The sequence below is a fragment of the Pogona vitticeps genome, chromosome W (genome assembly GCF_051106095.1).
Source record: "Pogona vitticeps strain Pit_001003342236 chromosome W, PviZW2.1, whole genome shotgun sequence".
NCBI lineage: Eukaryota > Metazoa > Chordata > Lepidosauria > Squamata > Agamidae > Pogona > Pogona vitticeps.
The window spans coordinates 2079170-2093790 of NC_135798.1; the positions used below are offsets into that span (position 1 = coordinate 2079170).

The window sequence follows — 14621 nt, forward strand, 5'->3', positions numbered from 1 at the left end:
TGTCTTTGAATTCATTGGGGCTCCTTGGTCCCTGGCAATTTCTTCCAGCCCTCCTTAGAATATCCTACAGAGTTCACTTTCCAGCTTTTAGATTTCTTTAAAGTGAGCTTTGTGACTTCTTGGTGTCTGTGTGCGGTGGACACATGGGCAAGGCCTTCCAGGCCACCCTGTTTAGACACCCACCATGCTTCAGGTGAAAAGCCAGAGGAGTCTTGGAAAGAGAGCTGGATTCTGGCACAGAAAAAATGGCTCCTGCTTGTGGGTTTTTCAACTTGCTTTTCCCCCTGCAGTCAGGTGGGAGAAGAGCTCAGAGGCGGGTTCTTGTGTGATTATTCATTCCTTGGATTCATTCTTTGTAAAACAGCCTCTCCTCGAAGAACAGGGAAAAACAATGAAGACCCAATGAGAACTCACTCCTCTGGCGCGTCACCCGTTGCTGGGTGGAAGCCATCCAGGGCTGGTCTCCTTGGACCTCCCCCTGCCGTTTTATGGCATCTATGAGGGGGTTGCCTGGCAACCCAGCGACGCACAGGGGAGAGGGTCTGTTTCTGCCCAGAAGACAATGGAGACCCAATGAGAGCTCGCTCCTCCTCCTGCTCCTTAGGCGTCACTTGTCTCCGGGCAGAAGCCCATCCCTTTGGAAGGCTGGCTGGGCAAGAACCCCCATTTCCCCCACCCCCTTTCTTCCCCCTTGAGTGACAGACAGGCTGCCTTCCAAGCCCACCCACTGCTCGTCTCTGCGCACGTGCGAGATCCCCTCACTGGCTGCTCAGCTCACTCTCCCTCCTGTGCATGTGCTCCTCTTCCCCACAGAGGGGGGATGGTTTAGCCAGTGGGAGGGGGTCTGTGGCCCATGCACAGTGGAGAAGGTGACCAGAAGGTCTCCCCTCAGGAAGGCGGTTGGGTGAGTTTTAGTGGCCTTCTGGTAAGCAGCCCCCGTCCATGAGAGAGTGGGGTGGGGGTGCGTGAGGAGGAGTATAAAGAAACAGCAAGTAGTGAGCCGTCCCCTCAAGTAATTGTTATAGAATCAGAGATATCAGTGAAACCTGAGGCAAAGAAACAACCTGAAGAGATAGAGAAAGGGTCGCGTGAGCAGAATAGAAAGAGCTTGTGAGGAAGGAATGCACGAGGGAGAGAGGCAGTTGGGGCCGTTAGAAAGAGCTGAGGCAGGAGCGAGAAGGAAGGTGTACCGAGAGAGAGAGCAATTAGATATATTCCTGACAACTAAAGAGGGAGCGATCTCTAGAGAAACTGAGAAAGTGACCGTATTTAAAGAAAGTGCGTCGGGAGGATCAGTTAGAAATGCCCAAGCCTTTTCGGTTCCCATGAAGATGTTTGCTCACGATCCGATAGAAGGAGAAGCTGAAGACCGCGGAGCCAGAAAAGTGAGACCCATAATCCCCGGTCTAAGTCCTGAAGAATGGACCGTGCTGGAGAAAACAACAACTTACTATTAAAGGGTTTAAATGAAGAAAAATCCTGTTGTGGTTTTGGGAGAACTCCCCTCCCTAGTTATCTGTTCATGGTTCCAATGTTAAAAGCAAAGAAGTTATAGTTTTGTCAATAAAAATTCTTTATTGAACACTTCAGAATCTTCTCTTGTGTCTCCGAGTAAGGAAATGCCCATTGGTAACAGAGAACACACTCACATTGGCACCCAGCGCAGGGCAGTTCCAGAGACACCAACGGAGAAAGATGGGGACGTAAAACAGACGATCGTGAGACAAGAAAGGATAATTAATCTATTAGTAGAACAACAGAATCTAATATTATCTCAACTAGCAAAAAGTATAGACAGGAAAGAATTAAAGGAAGAAATCGCGAAAAAGAGTACATGGGTGGCAGGTCCAGCTCCTATCAGGTTACAGAAAATGACAACCGATGATGACCCTGAGGTGTACTTAAATACATTTGAGAGAGTAGCACTCGCTGCTGGATGGCCTGAAGAGCAATGGACCTTAATTTTAACACCTTGTTTGTCCAGTAACCTACAAGAAATAGTTGACACCTTACTTCCTAGCGAAGCGTTGCAATATAATAAAGTAAAATTAACCATTTTGCAAATGCTTAACTTAACAGAAGAAGCTTATCGCAAGAAATTTTGCGGTTTGAAATGGAAAAATGAACTACACCCCCGCACCTTAGTCCAAAAATTAAAAGCTAACCTGATGAGATGAATCAGACCTGAAGGAAAAAGTAAGGAGCAAATACTGGATGAAATCATCTTGGAACAATTGGTAACCAAGTTACCCACGAGTATGAGAGCTTGGGTGCAAAGAAACCACCCTTGTGACTTGGAAGCAGCGATACGATTGGTTGAAGACTTTTGCATTCCTGAAGAGGGATCATGCGATAACAACTGGGCATACACCGAGAAGGCAAGGGTTAGAGAGAAAATGGCATCTGGGAGCAACGTGGGTGCTTCACAGTGTCCTGCACAAGATATGAAAGTGGAAATCAGCAAACTGGGAGGCTCAAAACACAAGATTATGGAAGCCTATCCAAATTGGAGAGAGCCCAGAGAATTCAAATGGGCTTGTTTCCATTGTTGGTCCATAGAACATCAGAAGAAAAATTGCCCAGGAGTAGATTGTTCCTGGATTAAAGATTGGAGTCAGGTGACTGGGGGTAATGGGGAACGGAAAAATGGATGGAAAGTTACTGCTTATGTGAATGGTGAACTTAAAAAGGCTCTAATTGACTCTGGAAGTGGGAAAACTTTGGTGAAAGACTTGAAGGGGATTGTGGAAAAGGGGGAGGTAACTGCTAGATGTATACATGGTGATATAAAAACATATCAAACTGCTATTGCGATGGTTGAAATTAACAATGTGAAAGGGGAATTGGAAATTGGTATTGTACCTGGTTTGGTTAGAGAAATGATTTTAGGAAGAGATTGGTTAGAAATGAAAGAATTAATGACTTCTACGGAAGTTATGCAAGGAGAATGCGGTAAAGAAAATATAAATGAAATGTTTGAAGGTGTATCCAGACAAACTACCCGACTTCGGCAACAAGATGATGATTCCTTGGTTAAATTTATGGAAAAAGCAAGAGAAGAAGGGGCGGTGATAAATGGAGAAGTAGGCTTCGAGTTACGTGATGGTTTATTGTATAGGATATCAATTGATGGTATACCACAACTAGTGGTGCCTAAAAACTGGAGAGGAAATATCCTACAATTAGCTCATGATGTACCCCTGGCTGGGCACTTGGCAGTCCAAAAAATGAGTGCTAGAATCTTACAGAGGTTTTGGTGGCCCAATATTTGGGCGGATATAGAAAAATATTGTAAAACATGCAAGCAATGTCAAATAACTCAATCAAAACCAGAACCTGGAGCTGAATTGATACCAATGCCTTTGGTTGATGTACCTTTTGAACGGATTGGTTTAGACATAATAGGACCTTTGACTAAATTGAATGCAGGTTACAATTAGATTTTGGTATTGGTGGACTATGCGACAAGATATCCTGAGGCAATTCCCTTAACCACTTCTGCTAAAGTCTTAGCTAAAGAATTAATGCAGATTTTTTTCAAGATTGGGATTTCCTAAAGAAGTAATCACTGACCAGGGGTCAAATTTTATGAGTCAAACCTTTAAAGAAATGTGGAAGTTATTAGATGTAAGACCTTTAAAAACTACCATATATCACCCTCAAACTAATGGTCTTGTTGAAAGGTTTAATAAAACTTTAAAAAGCATGTTGAGGAAATTAGTTATAGATAAACCAAAGAATTGGCACTTACTAGTTGCCCCATTATTGTTTGCCATTAGAGAAGTGCCACAAGCTTCTACAGGGTTTTCTCCATTTGAATTATTATATGGAAGGAACCGTAGGGGAGTTCTAGATTTGGTAAAAGAAAGTTGGGAATTTGGCAAGGATGTGTCTCAGTTACAAATTAAGCAAATTACTGAGATGAGGGAACATCTGAACCATGTGGCTAAAGAAACTAAGGAGCAGTTAAAAAGGACTCAAATGGGGCAAAAACAAAGATATCATAGGAAGGTGAGAAAGAGAGTCTTTGAAGCCGGTGATAAAATTTTGTTGTTACTACCAACTGAACAGTCAAAATTATTTGCAAGATGGCAGGGACCATACGTAGTAATTAGAAGATTGAATGAAATTAATTATGAAATAGCCACTCCAGATAAAAGAAAAAATTCCAGTATTTACTACGTAAACCTATTAAAGGAGTGGATGAAAAGAGATAGTTTTGTAGGGGAAATAGAGGATGAAGATTTTGGGCCAGCTGTTCAGATGTGAAAATTACCAGAAGAAGAGTTAAAATTGGAAGAAAATTTAGATGATCTGCAAAAAAAAATGGAAATTAGGAAATTGGAATCAAAATTTAAATATGTGTTTTATAATAAACCTGGATTTACCAATATGGGAGTACATTGTATTAATACAGAACCAGGAAAATTAGTAATATCTGGAGCACATAATTGGCCATATCATCTTTAAAAAAATTAATAAAGACGTGGATGAAATGTTCGCGTTAGCTGTCGTCGAGGCTTCTTATAGCCCTTGGAGAAGTTATCTGGTTATGGTACCTAAATCTGATGGGAATATTAGATTGTGTATATATTTTAGAAAGTTAAATGATATATCTAAATTTGAGGCATTCCCAATGCCTAAGATTGAGGATCAGTTAGAAAGAATAGGAGGAGCTACTGTACTAAGCTCTCTAGATCTAGTGAAAGGATACTGGCAAATTCCATTAAGAGATGAAGATAAAGAGAAGGCAGCTTTTGTCACTCTTAAAGGCTTTTAACTGAGCCTCATGGCGCAGTGGTTAAAACGCTGTACTGCAGCTAAAACTATGCTCACGACCTGGGGTTCAAATCCCAGGTAGCCGGCTCAAGGTTGACTCAGCCTTCCATCCTTCCGAGGTCGGTAAAATGAGTACCCAGCTTGCTGGGGGGGCAATGTGTAGCCTGTATAATTAAATTGTAAACCGCCTGGAGAGTGCTTGTAGCGCTATGGGGCGGTATATAAGTCCAATAAATAAATAAATAAATAAATAAATAAATAAATAAATAAATTTTATCAATTTTCAAGAATGCTGTTCAGATTGCATGGAGCCTCTGCTACCTTCCAGAGGGTAATGGATAAAGTTTTAGAACCCGTGAAAGAATTTGCAGCCGCCTATATTGATGATATATTAATATATAGTAAAACCTTCGGAGAACATGTGATACATTTAGAAAAGGTATTAACCGAGTTAAGGCAAGCTAATCTGAGAGTTAGTCCTTCTAAATGTAAAATAGCTCGTCGAGGAATAAAATATTTAGGATTTTTGATAGAAGAAGGGAAAATTTGACCAGTGTCAGAAAAGGTAGACAAGAAAGAAGTGCAACAATTTCTGGGGTTAGCGGGGTATTATAGACAATTCATACCAAACTGTTCAGAATTGACAGCTCCCTTGACAGATTTAACTAAGAAAAAGAAATGTAAAAACATAATATGGGGGCAATCAGAACAAATTGCTTTTGAGAAAGTAAAGAATATATTAAGTGGATTGCCTCATCGATATGCCTCAGATTTTCAGAAAACTTTTATTGTACAGACTGATGCTTCTGACAGAGAAATTGGAGCTGTCCTTTCTCAGAATGAAGGTCAAAAGGAATAACCAATTATGTATATTAGTAAGAAATTAAGCGAGAGAAAGACGATATGCTACCATTGAAAAGGAAGCATTAGCTGTAAAATGTGCTATTCAATCTTTTAAATATTACTTGTTAGGCGCTCCTTTTATTTTGATGATTGATCATGCGCCATTACAATGGTTAAACAAGATGAAGGATTCTAATGCAAGATTAACTCGGTGGTATTAATCGTTCGAGTAAGGAAATGCCCACTGGTAACAGAGAACCCACTCACAGGGGGGCTGAGTTTTCCTGAAGAGGTTTCAGGATCATGGGCAAGGCGTCTTTTTTAGGTGGAACGGGAGGCTTAAAACGTCCCTTCAAGGTAGAGCCTGGCAGGAAGGGGGAGAGGAGGAAGAGGGGACCCCCCTCCCAGTTGTGGAAGACACCCGGGGCAGGGACTCTCCCTGGCTCAGCACCTCGTTTAAAGCTTTAGAGAAAGGTTTGTTTTCCCACTGGAAATGAAGGCAATTTTTTCCTCTGGGTCTCCTCCAGAGGGAGGCGGAGGGGGAATTCAAATGGGAGAGGGGATCTCTGGGGCCTGGATCCCACTCCCCTCTTTTTTAAAACCAGCACTTCCACTCAGATTTCTGGGGCCTGATGAAGGGGGAAGGAAGAGCCCCGCTCTCTCGGAAGGAAGGCTCTCTCTGGGCAAGTTGAAAGATGGCAAGAAGCTTGCAAAAGGGGGGTGACCTGTGTGAGAGAAGGTCTGAGGAGTAATGAGAACTCCCCCACCCATCTCACTTTCCGAGTTTAAAACCTCAGTGTTAATTAATGGTTCAGCTCCGTTTTACACACACACACACACACACACACACACACATAAAAGGGCATCCCTGCAGCTCTGCCAGGAAGGCCAAAAAGGCACACTCTTTCCCCCCCCCTTTTTTCCACACCTCCATCACATGCTCACGGGCTTCTCTCTGGGCAGAATATTCCCCTTCTCTCTCTCTCTCTCTCTCTCTCTCTCTCTCTCTCTCTCTCTCTCTCTCTGAAGCCCGACTGAAATGGGCCCAGAACGTTGGTTTCGTCCAGAAGCGCCTGAAGCTGATCTGCCACCACCCTCTCAACCACTTTGCTGAGGAAGGAAACATTGGCGACAGGCCTATAATTTCCAATGTCGTCCGCCACCAAATTTGATTTATACCTAATAGGCCTAATAAGTGTCTCCTTGAGGGAGAGGGGAACCTTGCCCTCCTGGAGAGACCCATTAATTATTGTCGTGGCCCATTCAGTTGTTACCGGCCTGGCAGCTTTGATTAGCCAGGCCAGGCAAGGGTTGAGAGAAGACGTGGTGGCCCGACAGCGATCAAGCGCTTTATCCACCAAATCTGGTGTTACAGGCTAAAAAGGAGTCAAGAATTACCGGGCAAGGCGGAGCGCTGGACATCTCTGCTCAATCCATTGTATTTAAAAAAGGAGAAAGGTCACGGTGGATGGCCTCCACTTTTGATTTTAAAAATGCTGCAAATTGGTGAGGTGAGATGCTAGTGGGAGGCCCTTCACCCAGACCAATTCCGGATAGAGTGTGAACTATACGGAAGAGTTCCGCCTGCTGATTGGAAGCTTCGCTTATCCAGTCAGTGAAGTGAGATCTTCTAGCAGCCAGGTAACGGTTAGTTGCGATCCTGACAGCTATCTTATTATAACCCATCAGGTCAAACCCGGGGCCACCAGAATTCCCGTGTAAGTGCAGAGTTTTTTACTGAACAAAGTGTCCTGCAGGAGGGGAATCATGGGTCAGATAGAGCACGTTGGTTCGGAGGGGCATCTGGCTGGTGCTCCTGTCGAGGCTCTGGTCCACGGCTGGTTTACCGCCATGACTAGCGCCGTAGACACGATCACTCCTAAACGCCCTCTCCACCACAGAGACCGCCCGGCGCCCTGGTATAACCAGGATCTCCAGCGTCGAAGCGGGTCAGGAGACGGCTAGAGCGCAAATGGAGAAAGAGCCCGACGGATTTCAATTGTATAGCTGTCAAGGTCGCTACTAACCTTTACCTGGCGAAGGTAAAGGCTGCTAGTCGAACATATCTCGCTAACCGGATAAGCGAAGCCTCTAATCAGCAGGCGGAATTATTCCGTAGAATGCGCGAACTATCTGGAATTGGTCCGAGTGATGGGCCTCCCCCTAGTTTTTCACTGGACCAATTTGCAGCCTTTTTTAAATCGAAAGTGGAGGCCATCTGCCGGGACCGCTCTCCTTTTTTGAATACAGTGAGTCAAGCTGAGATGTCCAGCGCTCCGTCTTGCCCGGTGATACTTGATTCCTTTCAGCCTGTCACGCCCGATACTGTGGCCAGGGTGCTTGATCGCTGTCGTGCCACCACCTCCTCCTTGGACCCTTGCCCGGCCTGGCTAATTAAGGCAGCCAGGTCCTTAACAATGGAATGGGCCACTGTAATAATTAATGGGTCATTCCTTGAGGGCAGATTCCCTTCTGCCCTCAAGGAGACACTCATTAGGCCCATTAGAAAGAAACCTAGTTTGGTGGCGGACGAAATTGGCAACTACAGGCCCGTCGCCAACGTTTCTTTCTTAAGCAAGGTAGTCGAGAGGGTGGTGGCCGATCAGCTTCAGGCGCTTCTGGACGAAACATATGCCCTGGATCCATTCCAGTCGGGCTTCAGGCTGCGCCATGGTACAGAAACGGCATTGGTCGCCCTGTGTCATGACCTATTGAGGGAGGCCAAGAGGGGCAAAATGTCTCTGCTGGTTCTCCTAGATACGTATCTCAGTGGCCTTTGATACCATTGACCACGGTATCCTCCTGGGGAGGCTCTCCGAGTTGGGAATAGGTGCCCTGGCTTTGGCCTGGCTCCGTTCCTTCTTGGAGGACCGTCCCCAGAGAGTACAGCTTGGGGAGAGTGTCTCGGCCCCGTGGATCCTCAATTGTGGGGTCCCACAGGGGTCGATCATCTTCCCAATGCTGTTTAATATCTATATGAGGCCGCTGGGTGGGGTCATCAGGGGGTGTGGAGCATTGTGTCATCAGTATGCGGATGACACACAGCTCCACAGCTCCTTTTTACCAACCACAGGAAATGTCCTCCTGTCCCTTCAGCGCTGCCTGGAGACCGTACTGGAATGGATGCAGGAGAACGGGCTGAGGCTGAACCCGGACAAGATGGAGGTGCTAAGGGTGGGCGCCCCCACATCAGGGGATCTGGGAAACTCCCTCACTTATGGGGGGTTGACCCTGCCCGTCAGGGATGGGGTCCGCAGTCTGGGGATCCATCTGGACCCGGCGCTCACTATGGAACCTCAGGTGGTGTCTGTGGTCCGTACTGCCTTCTTTCATCTTAGGTGGATAGCCCAGCTGCGATCCTACCTTGATGTTGGGGCGCTCACTACCTTGGTGCATGCGCTCGTAATCTCAAGATTAGATCACTGCAATGCGCTGTACGTGGGGTTGCCTTTGAGGCTGCTGCGGAAACTACAGGTGGTGCAGAACGCGGCAGCCAGATTACTCAGTGGGGTGAGAAGATACCAACATATTTCACCCACTCTGGCCGCACTGCATTGGCTGCCCATCCGTTTCCGCATCGACTTCAAAGTGTTGATGCTTACATATAAAGCCCTAAACGGTTTAGGACCTCGATACCTGGCGGAACGCCTTCTCCCACCAAGGTCTACCCGTGTCACTCGTGCGAGCCAGGAGGTGAGACTGAGGAGCCTAACGCCGTGGGAGGCCCAGAAGGAAAAGACCAGAAATTGGGCCTGCTCGGCGGTGGCTCCTCGTCTCTGGAACAACCTTCCCCCTGAGATTCGCACGGCTCCCTCGCTGGGTATTTTCAAGAAACAATTAAAAACATGGATGTTTGGGCAGGCCTTCCCAACAGATAACTCCTGACGATTTTTTTCTTTTCCTATAGCTCCCCATTTTGTTTAGTATATATATATTTTTTTTTTGTTGCATAAAATGGCTTTGTGTATATTATTGTATTTTTTTTTATGTTGTTAGCCGCCTAGAGTGGTCCTCATACGACCAGATAGGCGGGATATAAATAAAATAAATAAATAAATAAATATTTACACTAATTTTGTAAAAGCTTCCATTGCACAATATATGCTTATTTTAATTTTTTAGCACAAGGTTCCACATCTATTTTGTGATATCTCTCTGTTAATTAACAATGGAAGTAAAACACATCACAAGAGGCACTTCAAAATGTACTCCATTTATTCTCTTTTTTCTCTGTTTTGCATTACTTCAGCATTTTGTAGTTTATTCTTTCCAGTGGAAACCAGCACAAAATTGAATGAGCTCCTTATGCCTTCTTAACTTATCAGGAGCTCTGTGGTTTTCATGTGGTTTCTCCCCAGTGCAGGTTCCTTGATGTAACCTAAGGGCATCACCCCGACTAAAGCTCATTCCATTCATTTACGTGGTTTCTCCCGAGTGTGAGACCTTTGATGTACCCTAAGGTGACCACTCTGACTAAAGCTCTTTCCACATTCCATGCATTTATGTGGTTTCTCCCCAGTGTGGGCCCTTAGATGCGGCGTAAGGTCACCACTGCGACTAAAGCTCTTTCCACATTCCATGCATTTATATGGTTTCTCCCCAGTGTGGGTCCTTTGATGTACCCTAAGCTGACCACTCTGAAAAAAGCTCTTTCCACATTCCATGCACTTATGTGGTTTCTCCCCAGTGTGGGTCCTTTGATGTATCTTAAGCTGACCCCTGTCATTAAAGCTCTTTGCACATTCCATGCATTTATGTGGTTTCTCCCCAGTGTGAGACCTTTGATGTGACGTAAGGGCATCACTGCGACTAAAGCTCTTTCCACATTCCATGCATATATGTGGTTTCTCCCCAGTGTGGGTCCTTTGATGTGACGTAAGGTAACCACTGAGACTAAAGCACTTTCCACATTCCATGCATTTATATGGTTTCTCTCCAGTGTGGGTCCTTTGATGTAACCTAAGATTAGCACTGTGACTAAAGCTCTTTCCACATTCCATGCATTTATGTAGTTTCTCCCCAGTGTGGGTCCTTAGATGTGGCGTAAGGTCACCACTGCGACTAAAGCTCTTTCCACATTCCATGCATTTATATGGTTTCTCCCCAGTGTGGGTCCTTTGATGTACCCTAAGCTGACCGCTCTGACAAAAGGTCTTTCCACATTCTGTGCATTTATGTGGTTTCTCCCCAGTGTGGGTTCTTTCATGTATCCTAAGATGACCACTGTGAGTAAAGGTCTCTCCACATTCCATGCATTTATATGGTTTCTCTCCAGTGCGGGTCCTTTGATGTAACCTAAGATTAGCACTTTGACTAAAGCTCTTTCCACATTCCATGCATTTATGTAGTTTCTCCCCAGTGTGGGTCCTTAGATGTGGCGTAAGGTCACCACTGCGACTAAAGCTCTTTCCACATTCCATGCATTTATATGGTTTCTCCCCAGTGTGGGTCCTTTGATGTACCCTAAGCTGACCGCTCTGACAAAAGGTCTTTCCACATTCCGTGAATTTATGTGGTTTCTCCCCAGTATGGGAACTTTGATATGAACGCAGATTTCTTCTCCCGCTGAAACTTTTTTCACATTTCATGTTTTTGTATCATTTCTCCTCAGGGTGAGTTCTTTAAACTGAACTAGTGGCACTGGTCTGAATCTTTCTCCACACTTCAGGCATTTAAGCCATTTCTCCTTTAGCTCATGGGTTTTTCCAAGCTTTTCTTCCCAGCCTGACACTTGACTGTTTTCGGGGCCAGAAGAAGTATAATTCTGGCCATCGTGTGTTACCTGATAGAGAAAAAAGGAGATGTCTTGAGAATATAGCAGAGAGCAGAATCTAACTGGAGGTCAAACCAAAAATTTGCTCTGTCTTTGACTCCTTTGAAAGGCATATGTCTCCTGAAATCTTGACTGGCAACATTTGAAAAATTTGCCGTATTGTGCAAACAACATTGGACTCCCCTTGCCTGAATTGATACTTCCCAAAGGGCCAGTGACGGGAAAATATAGTTGATTAATATTAACCACTATCCAAAATACTATTAAACATGGGCCATCAAGTCAATTCTGACTGATGGCAACCCTTTTTTGGGGGGTTTCTAGTTAGAGAATACTCAAAAGCCGTTCCCCATTCCCTGGTTCTGGGACCTTGCAGTTTCCAAAGGCCACACAAGCTGACCTTATCCGTGGGAGACACAGCAAGGAACCTCTGGTTCTGCAACCAGATATTTAAACCACAGAGCTATCCAGCCAGCTTACTCAGAAATACAAGGAGAGGGTTTGATTAGAATTGAGGTTTTACTGGAAAAGTTCCATGGTTTACTTGCAAATTTCTTCCACTGTACAGTACTTTATTTAAAGGCATTGCAAATCCATAAATATATTGAAAATGGTGAACCCATGAAAAGAGAAAGGGAAGGAAGAGCTGGAGAACCTGGATTAATAAAAAGCCATTGTTGGCTCATATTTAGCTTGAGATCTACAACAATTCCAACATCCCTCTCGCTCGTAGTTTTTCTGAGCCAAGTATCCCCCATCTTGTAAGTGTGCAAGTGGTTTCTTTTTCCAAGGTGCAGGACTTTGCACTTGACCGTGGCCAGGTAGGATCTTGCCAAAAGAGAGGGGAAATATTATTAAATGTTGCGGTGAGGGTTTATGGATTAGGGTTTTTTTAAAGGAAAATTGGGTGTTGCTTTGCTGGGGTATGTCATCAGAGTATGGGACCAAATGGAGATAGGATGCTAAAATGGAATGGTTTAAAGTCTTGATAAATAAAGATAAATGTTAATGGATGAAGAGGAAGATAAATTAAACCCTACCAAGAATGAAACAAGGTATAATATTATCATATGAAATAAACTGATAAATAGAACTGACATGCAGGATTTTTGGAGAGAAGTGAAAGGAGATGTAAATTAGTTTACTTTTTATTCATCAGCATCTATGTTATTTTAGGATAGATTATATATATTTGCATCTAATGATTGTGATTTAGAGTTTGTAAGACAGACGTAGGGTTAATAAAAGTAGCAGATCACATATTGGTAAATATGAATTTTAAGGGTACGTGTGATTATAAAGAAGCTAGGAGGTGGAGGTTACGTACAGGAATTTTATGTCAAAATGTTCGTATAGATCAGGTCACTGAGAAATTCAGTAAATTTAATTCTTCAACGTACTCACATAGGAAAGCCAGAGAAACAACTGCGTGTAAGTCAGCCAAAACCCTGAAGCTGATTCACCGGGAAAGTTTGAGGCTGCTGTAGCCACGGGCAGGCGCCTGGGATTGTAGGGGCTGAAGTTGGCATAAAAGCAGGTCAGGCAGAGCATTCGTTGCTGCCCCTTTGCTTAAGGGTGGTCAGGCTGAGAGTGGACTCGTGAGCAAACACTCATATGTTCTGTACACTCCAGTGGCCAAGAGGTGGAGCAGGAGTCCTCCAGCACCACTACCGTTCACAGAGCGACATCCCACAAGGGGAAATCCCAGAAGCTGACAGTCCGACAGTCCACCGCTTCTCTCCCAAACCCAAGGCAAAGGTCAGGGCTGTCTTTCAGGTAGTGTGGATGGCAGGGAGCAGAAGAGAGGGTGTCCTTTGCAGACCATCTTCACTGCTGCCAGTCCTGCTGTCAATATTCAGGCTGCCCTCTCCTATGGGAAGCTTGGCAACTTTTTCTCCTGCTGGCAACACAGGCACAACATTGTGCAGCAATACTGGAAGTTTTTTTTTTTTTGAATCCCGGCTACGGAAGCAAATATCCCACATTCATGCTGTAAAGTTATATAAAATAAGCCAAAGAAAACAGAACCTGAATTTTACAGCCATGAACACTCAGCATAGAGATCATGTCCAAAGTGTTCAGCAGGTGTGCCCGACAAGGACACGGGAGCACGCAACTTAAGGGTGAAGATGACATCACAAGAGGCACTTCAAAATGTACTCCATTTATTCTCTTTTTTCTCTGTTTTGCATTACTTCAGCATTTTGTTGTTTATTCTTTCCAGTGGAAACCAGCACAAAATTGAATGAGCTCCTTATGCCTTCTTAACTTATCAGGAGCTCTGACTAAAGCTCTTTCCACATTCCATGCATTTATGTGGTTTCTCCCCAGTGTGGGTCCTTTGATGTGATGTAAGGTTACCACTGCAACTAAAGCTCTTTCCACATTCCATGCATTTATGTGGTTTCTCCCCAGTATGGGTCCTTTGATGTGAACGCAGATTTCTTCTCCCGCTGAAACTCTTTTCACATTTCATGTTTTTGTATCAATTCGATTTCGATTTCGATACCTTTATTGGCATATGAACAGACGACAGGAAAACATAGGTACAAACAAACAATAATCAAAGGGAAAAGTAAGGTGAAAAATACTCTCAAAGCAACGGGGAATATCATAGTTTATGGGTTAAAATAGAAATTTCCAATAGATATCCAGCAACGGCAGATGTAATCAAAGGATAAGAATCGCTCAGGAAAAAAACTAGGGAGTTGGGAAAAAGAGAAAGCCACGGTTCAAGACAGAGCTTTCTCAAAGAAGAATGAGCCGGGCAGTGAAATAAAATATGATCCAGGGAATCTGGTAAAGTATGACAGAAGAAACAGAGCCTATTTGCACGGGGAATCTTGGAGAAATGGCCTACATGGACCGCCGATGGGAACATATTCAGACGAGCTTGCATAAATGCTCTTCTCTGGTCAGGATTAGTCAGTAAAGAGAAGTAGTTGGAAGGACGTCCTAGGGAAGGAGGAAGACTGAAAAAAAGGGGAGAACAGGAGGGGTTCAAATCGGCTGAAAGTGTCTCATACTCGAGCTGCCAAAGTTTGTGCTTGATCAAGGAATGGGCCTGTTGTAATCCAAGATCGAAAAGGGATTCTAGATTCAGTCCTAAAGAGAGAAGTTTAGAATCGATCAGTTGGAACCATTTTGATGTGTAAGAATCACTAAGAAGATCAAAAAGGAGAGAGTTAGAGTTAGAGTGGAGATGGATGCGGAGCCAGTATTTGAA

At 44.3% G+C, this 14621-nt stretch overlaps 2 protein-coding genes across 2 annotated transcripts in view; both read right to left on the reverse strand.

The window, feature by feature from the left end:
• Window positions 1-14621, reverse strand: part of LOC144584981 (uncharacterized) — a 464602-nt gene that overhangs the window by 45155 nt on the left and 404826 nt on the right.
• On the reverse strand, window positions 10035-13871 carry LOC144585036 (uncharacterized). Its single transcript, XM_078382475.1, has 2 exons — window positions 13683-13871; window positions 10035-11111 (listed from the first exon to the last, which is right to left on the reverse strand). The coding sequence occupies exons 1-2, from the start codon at window positions 13869-13871 to the stop codon at window positions 10035-10037; spliced, it is 1266 nt and encodes a 421-aa protein (XP_078238601.1).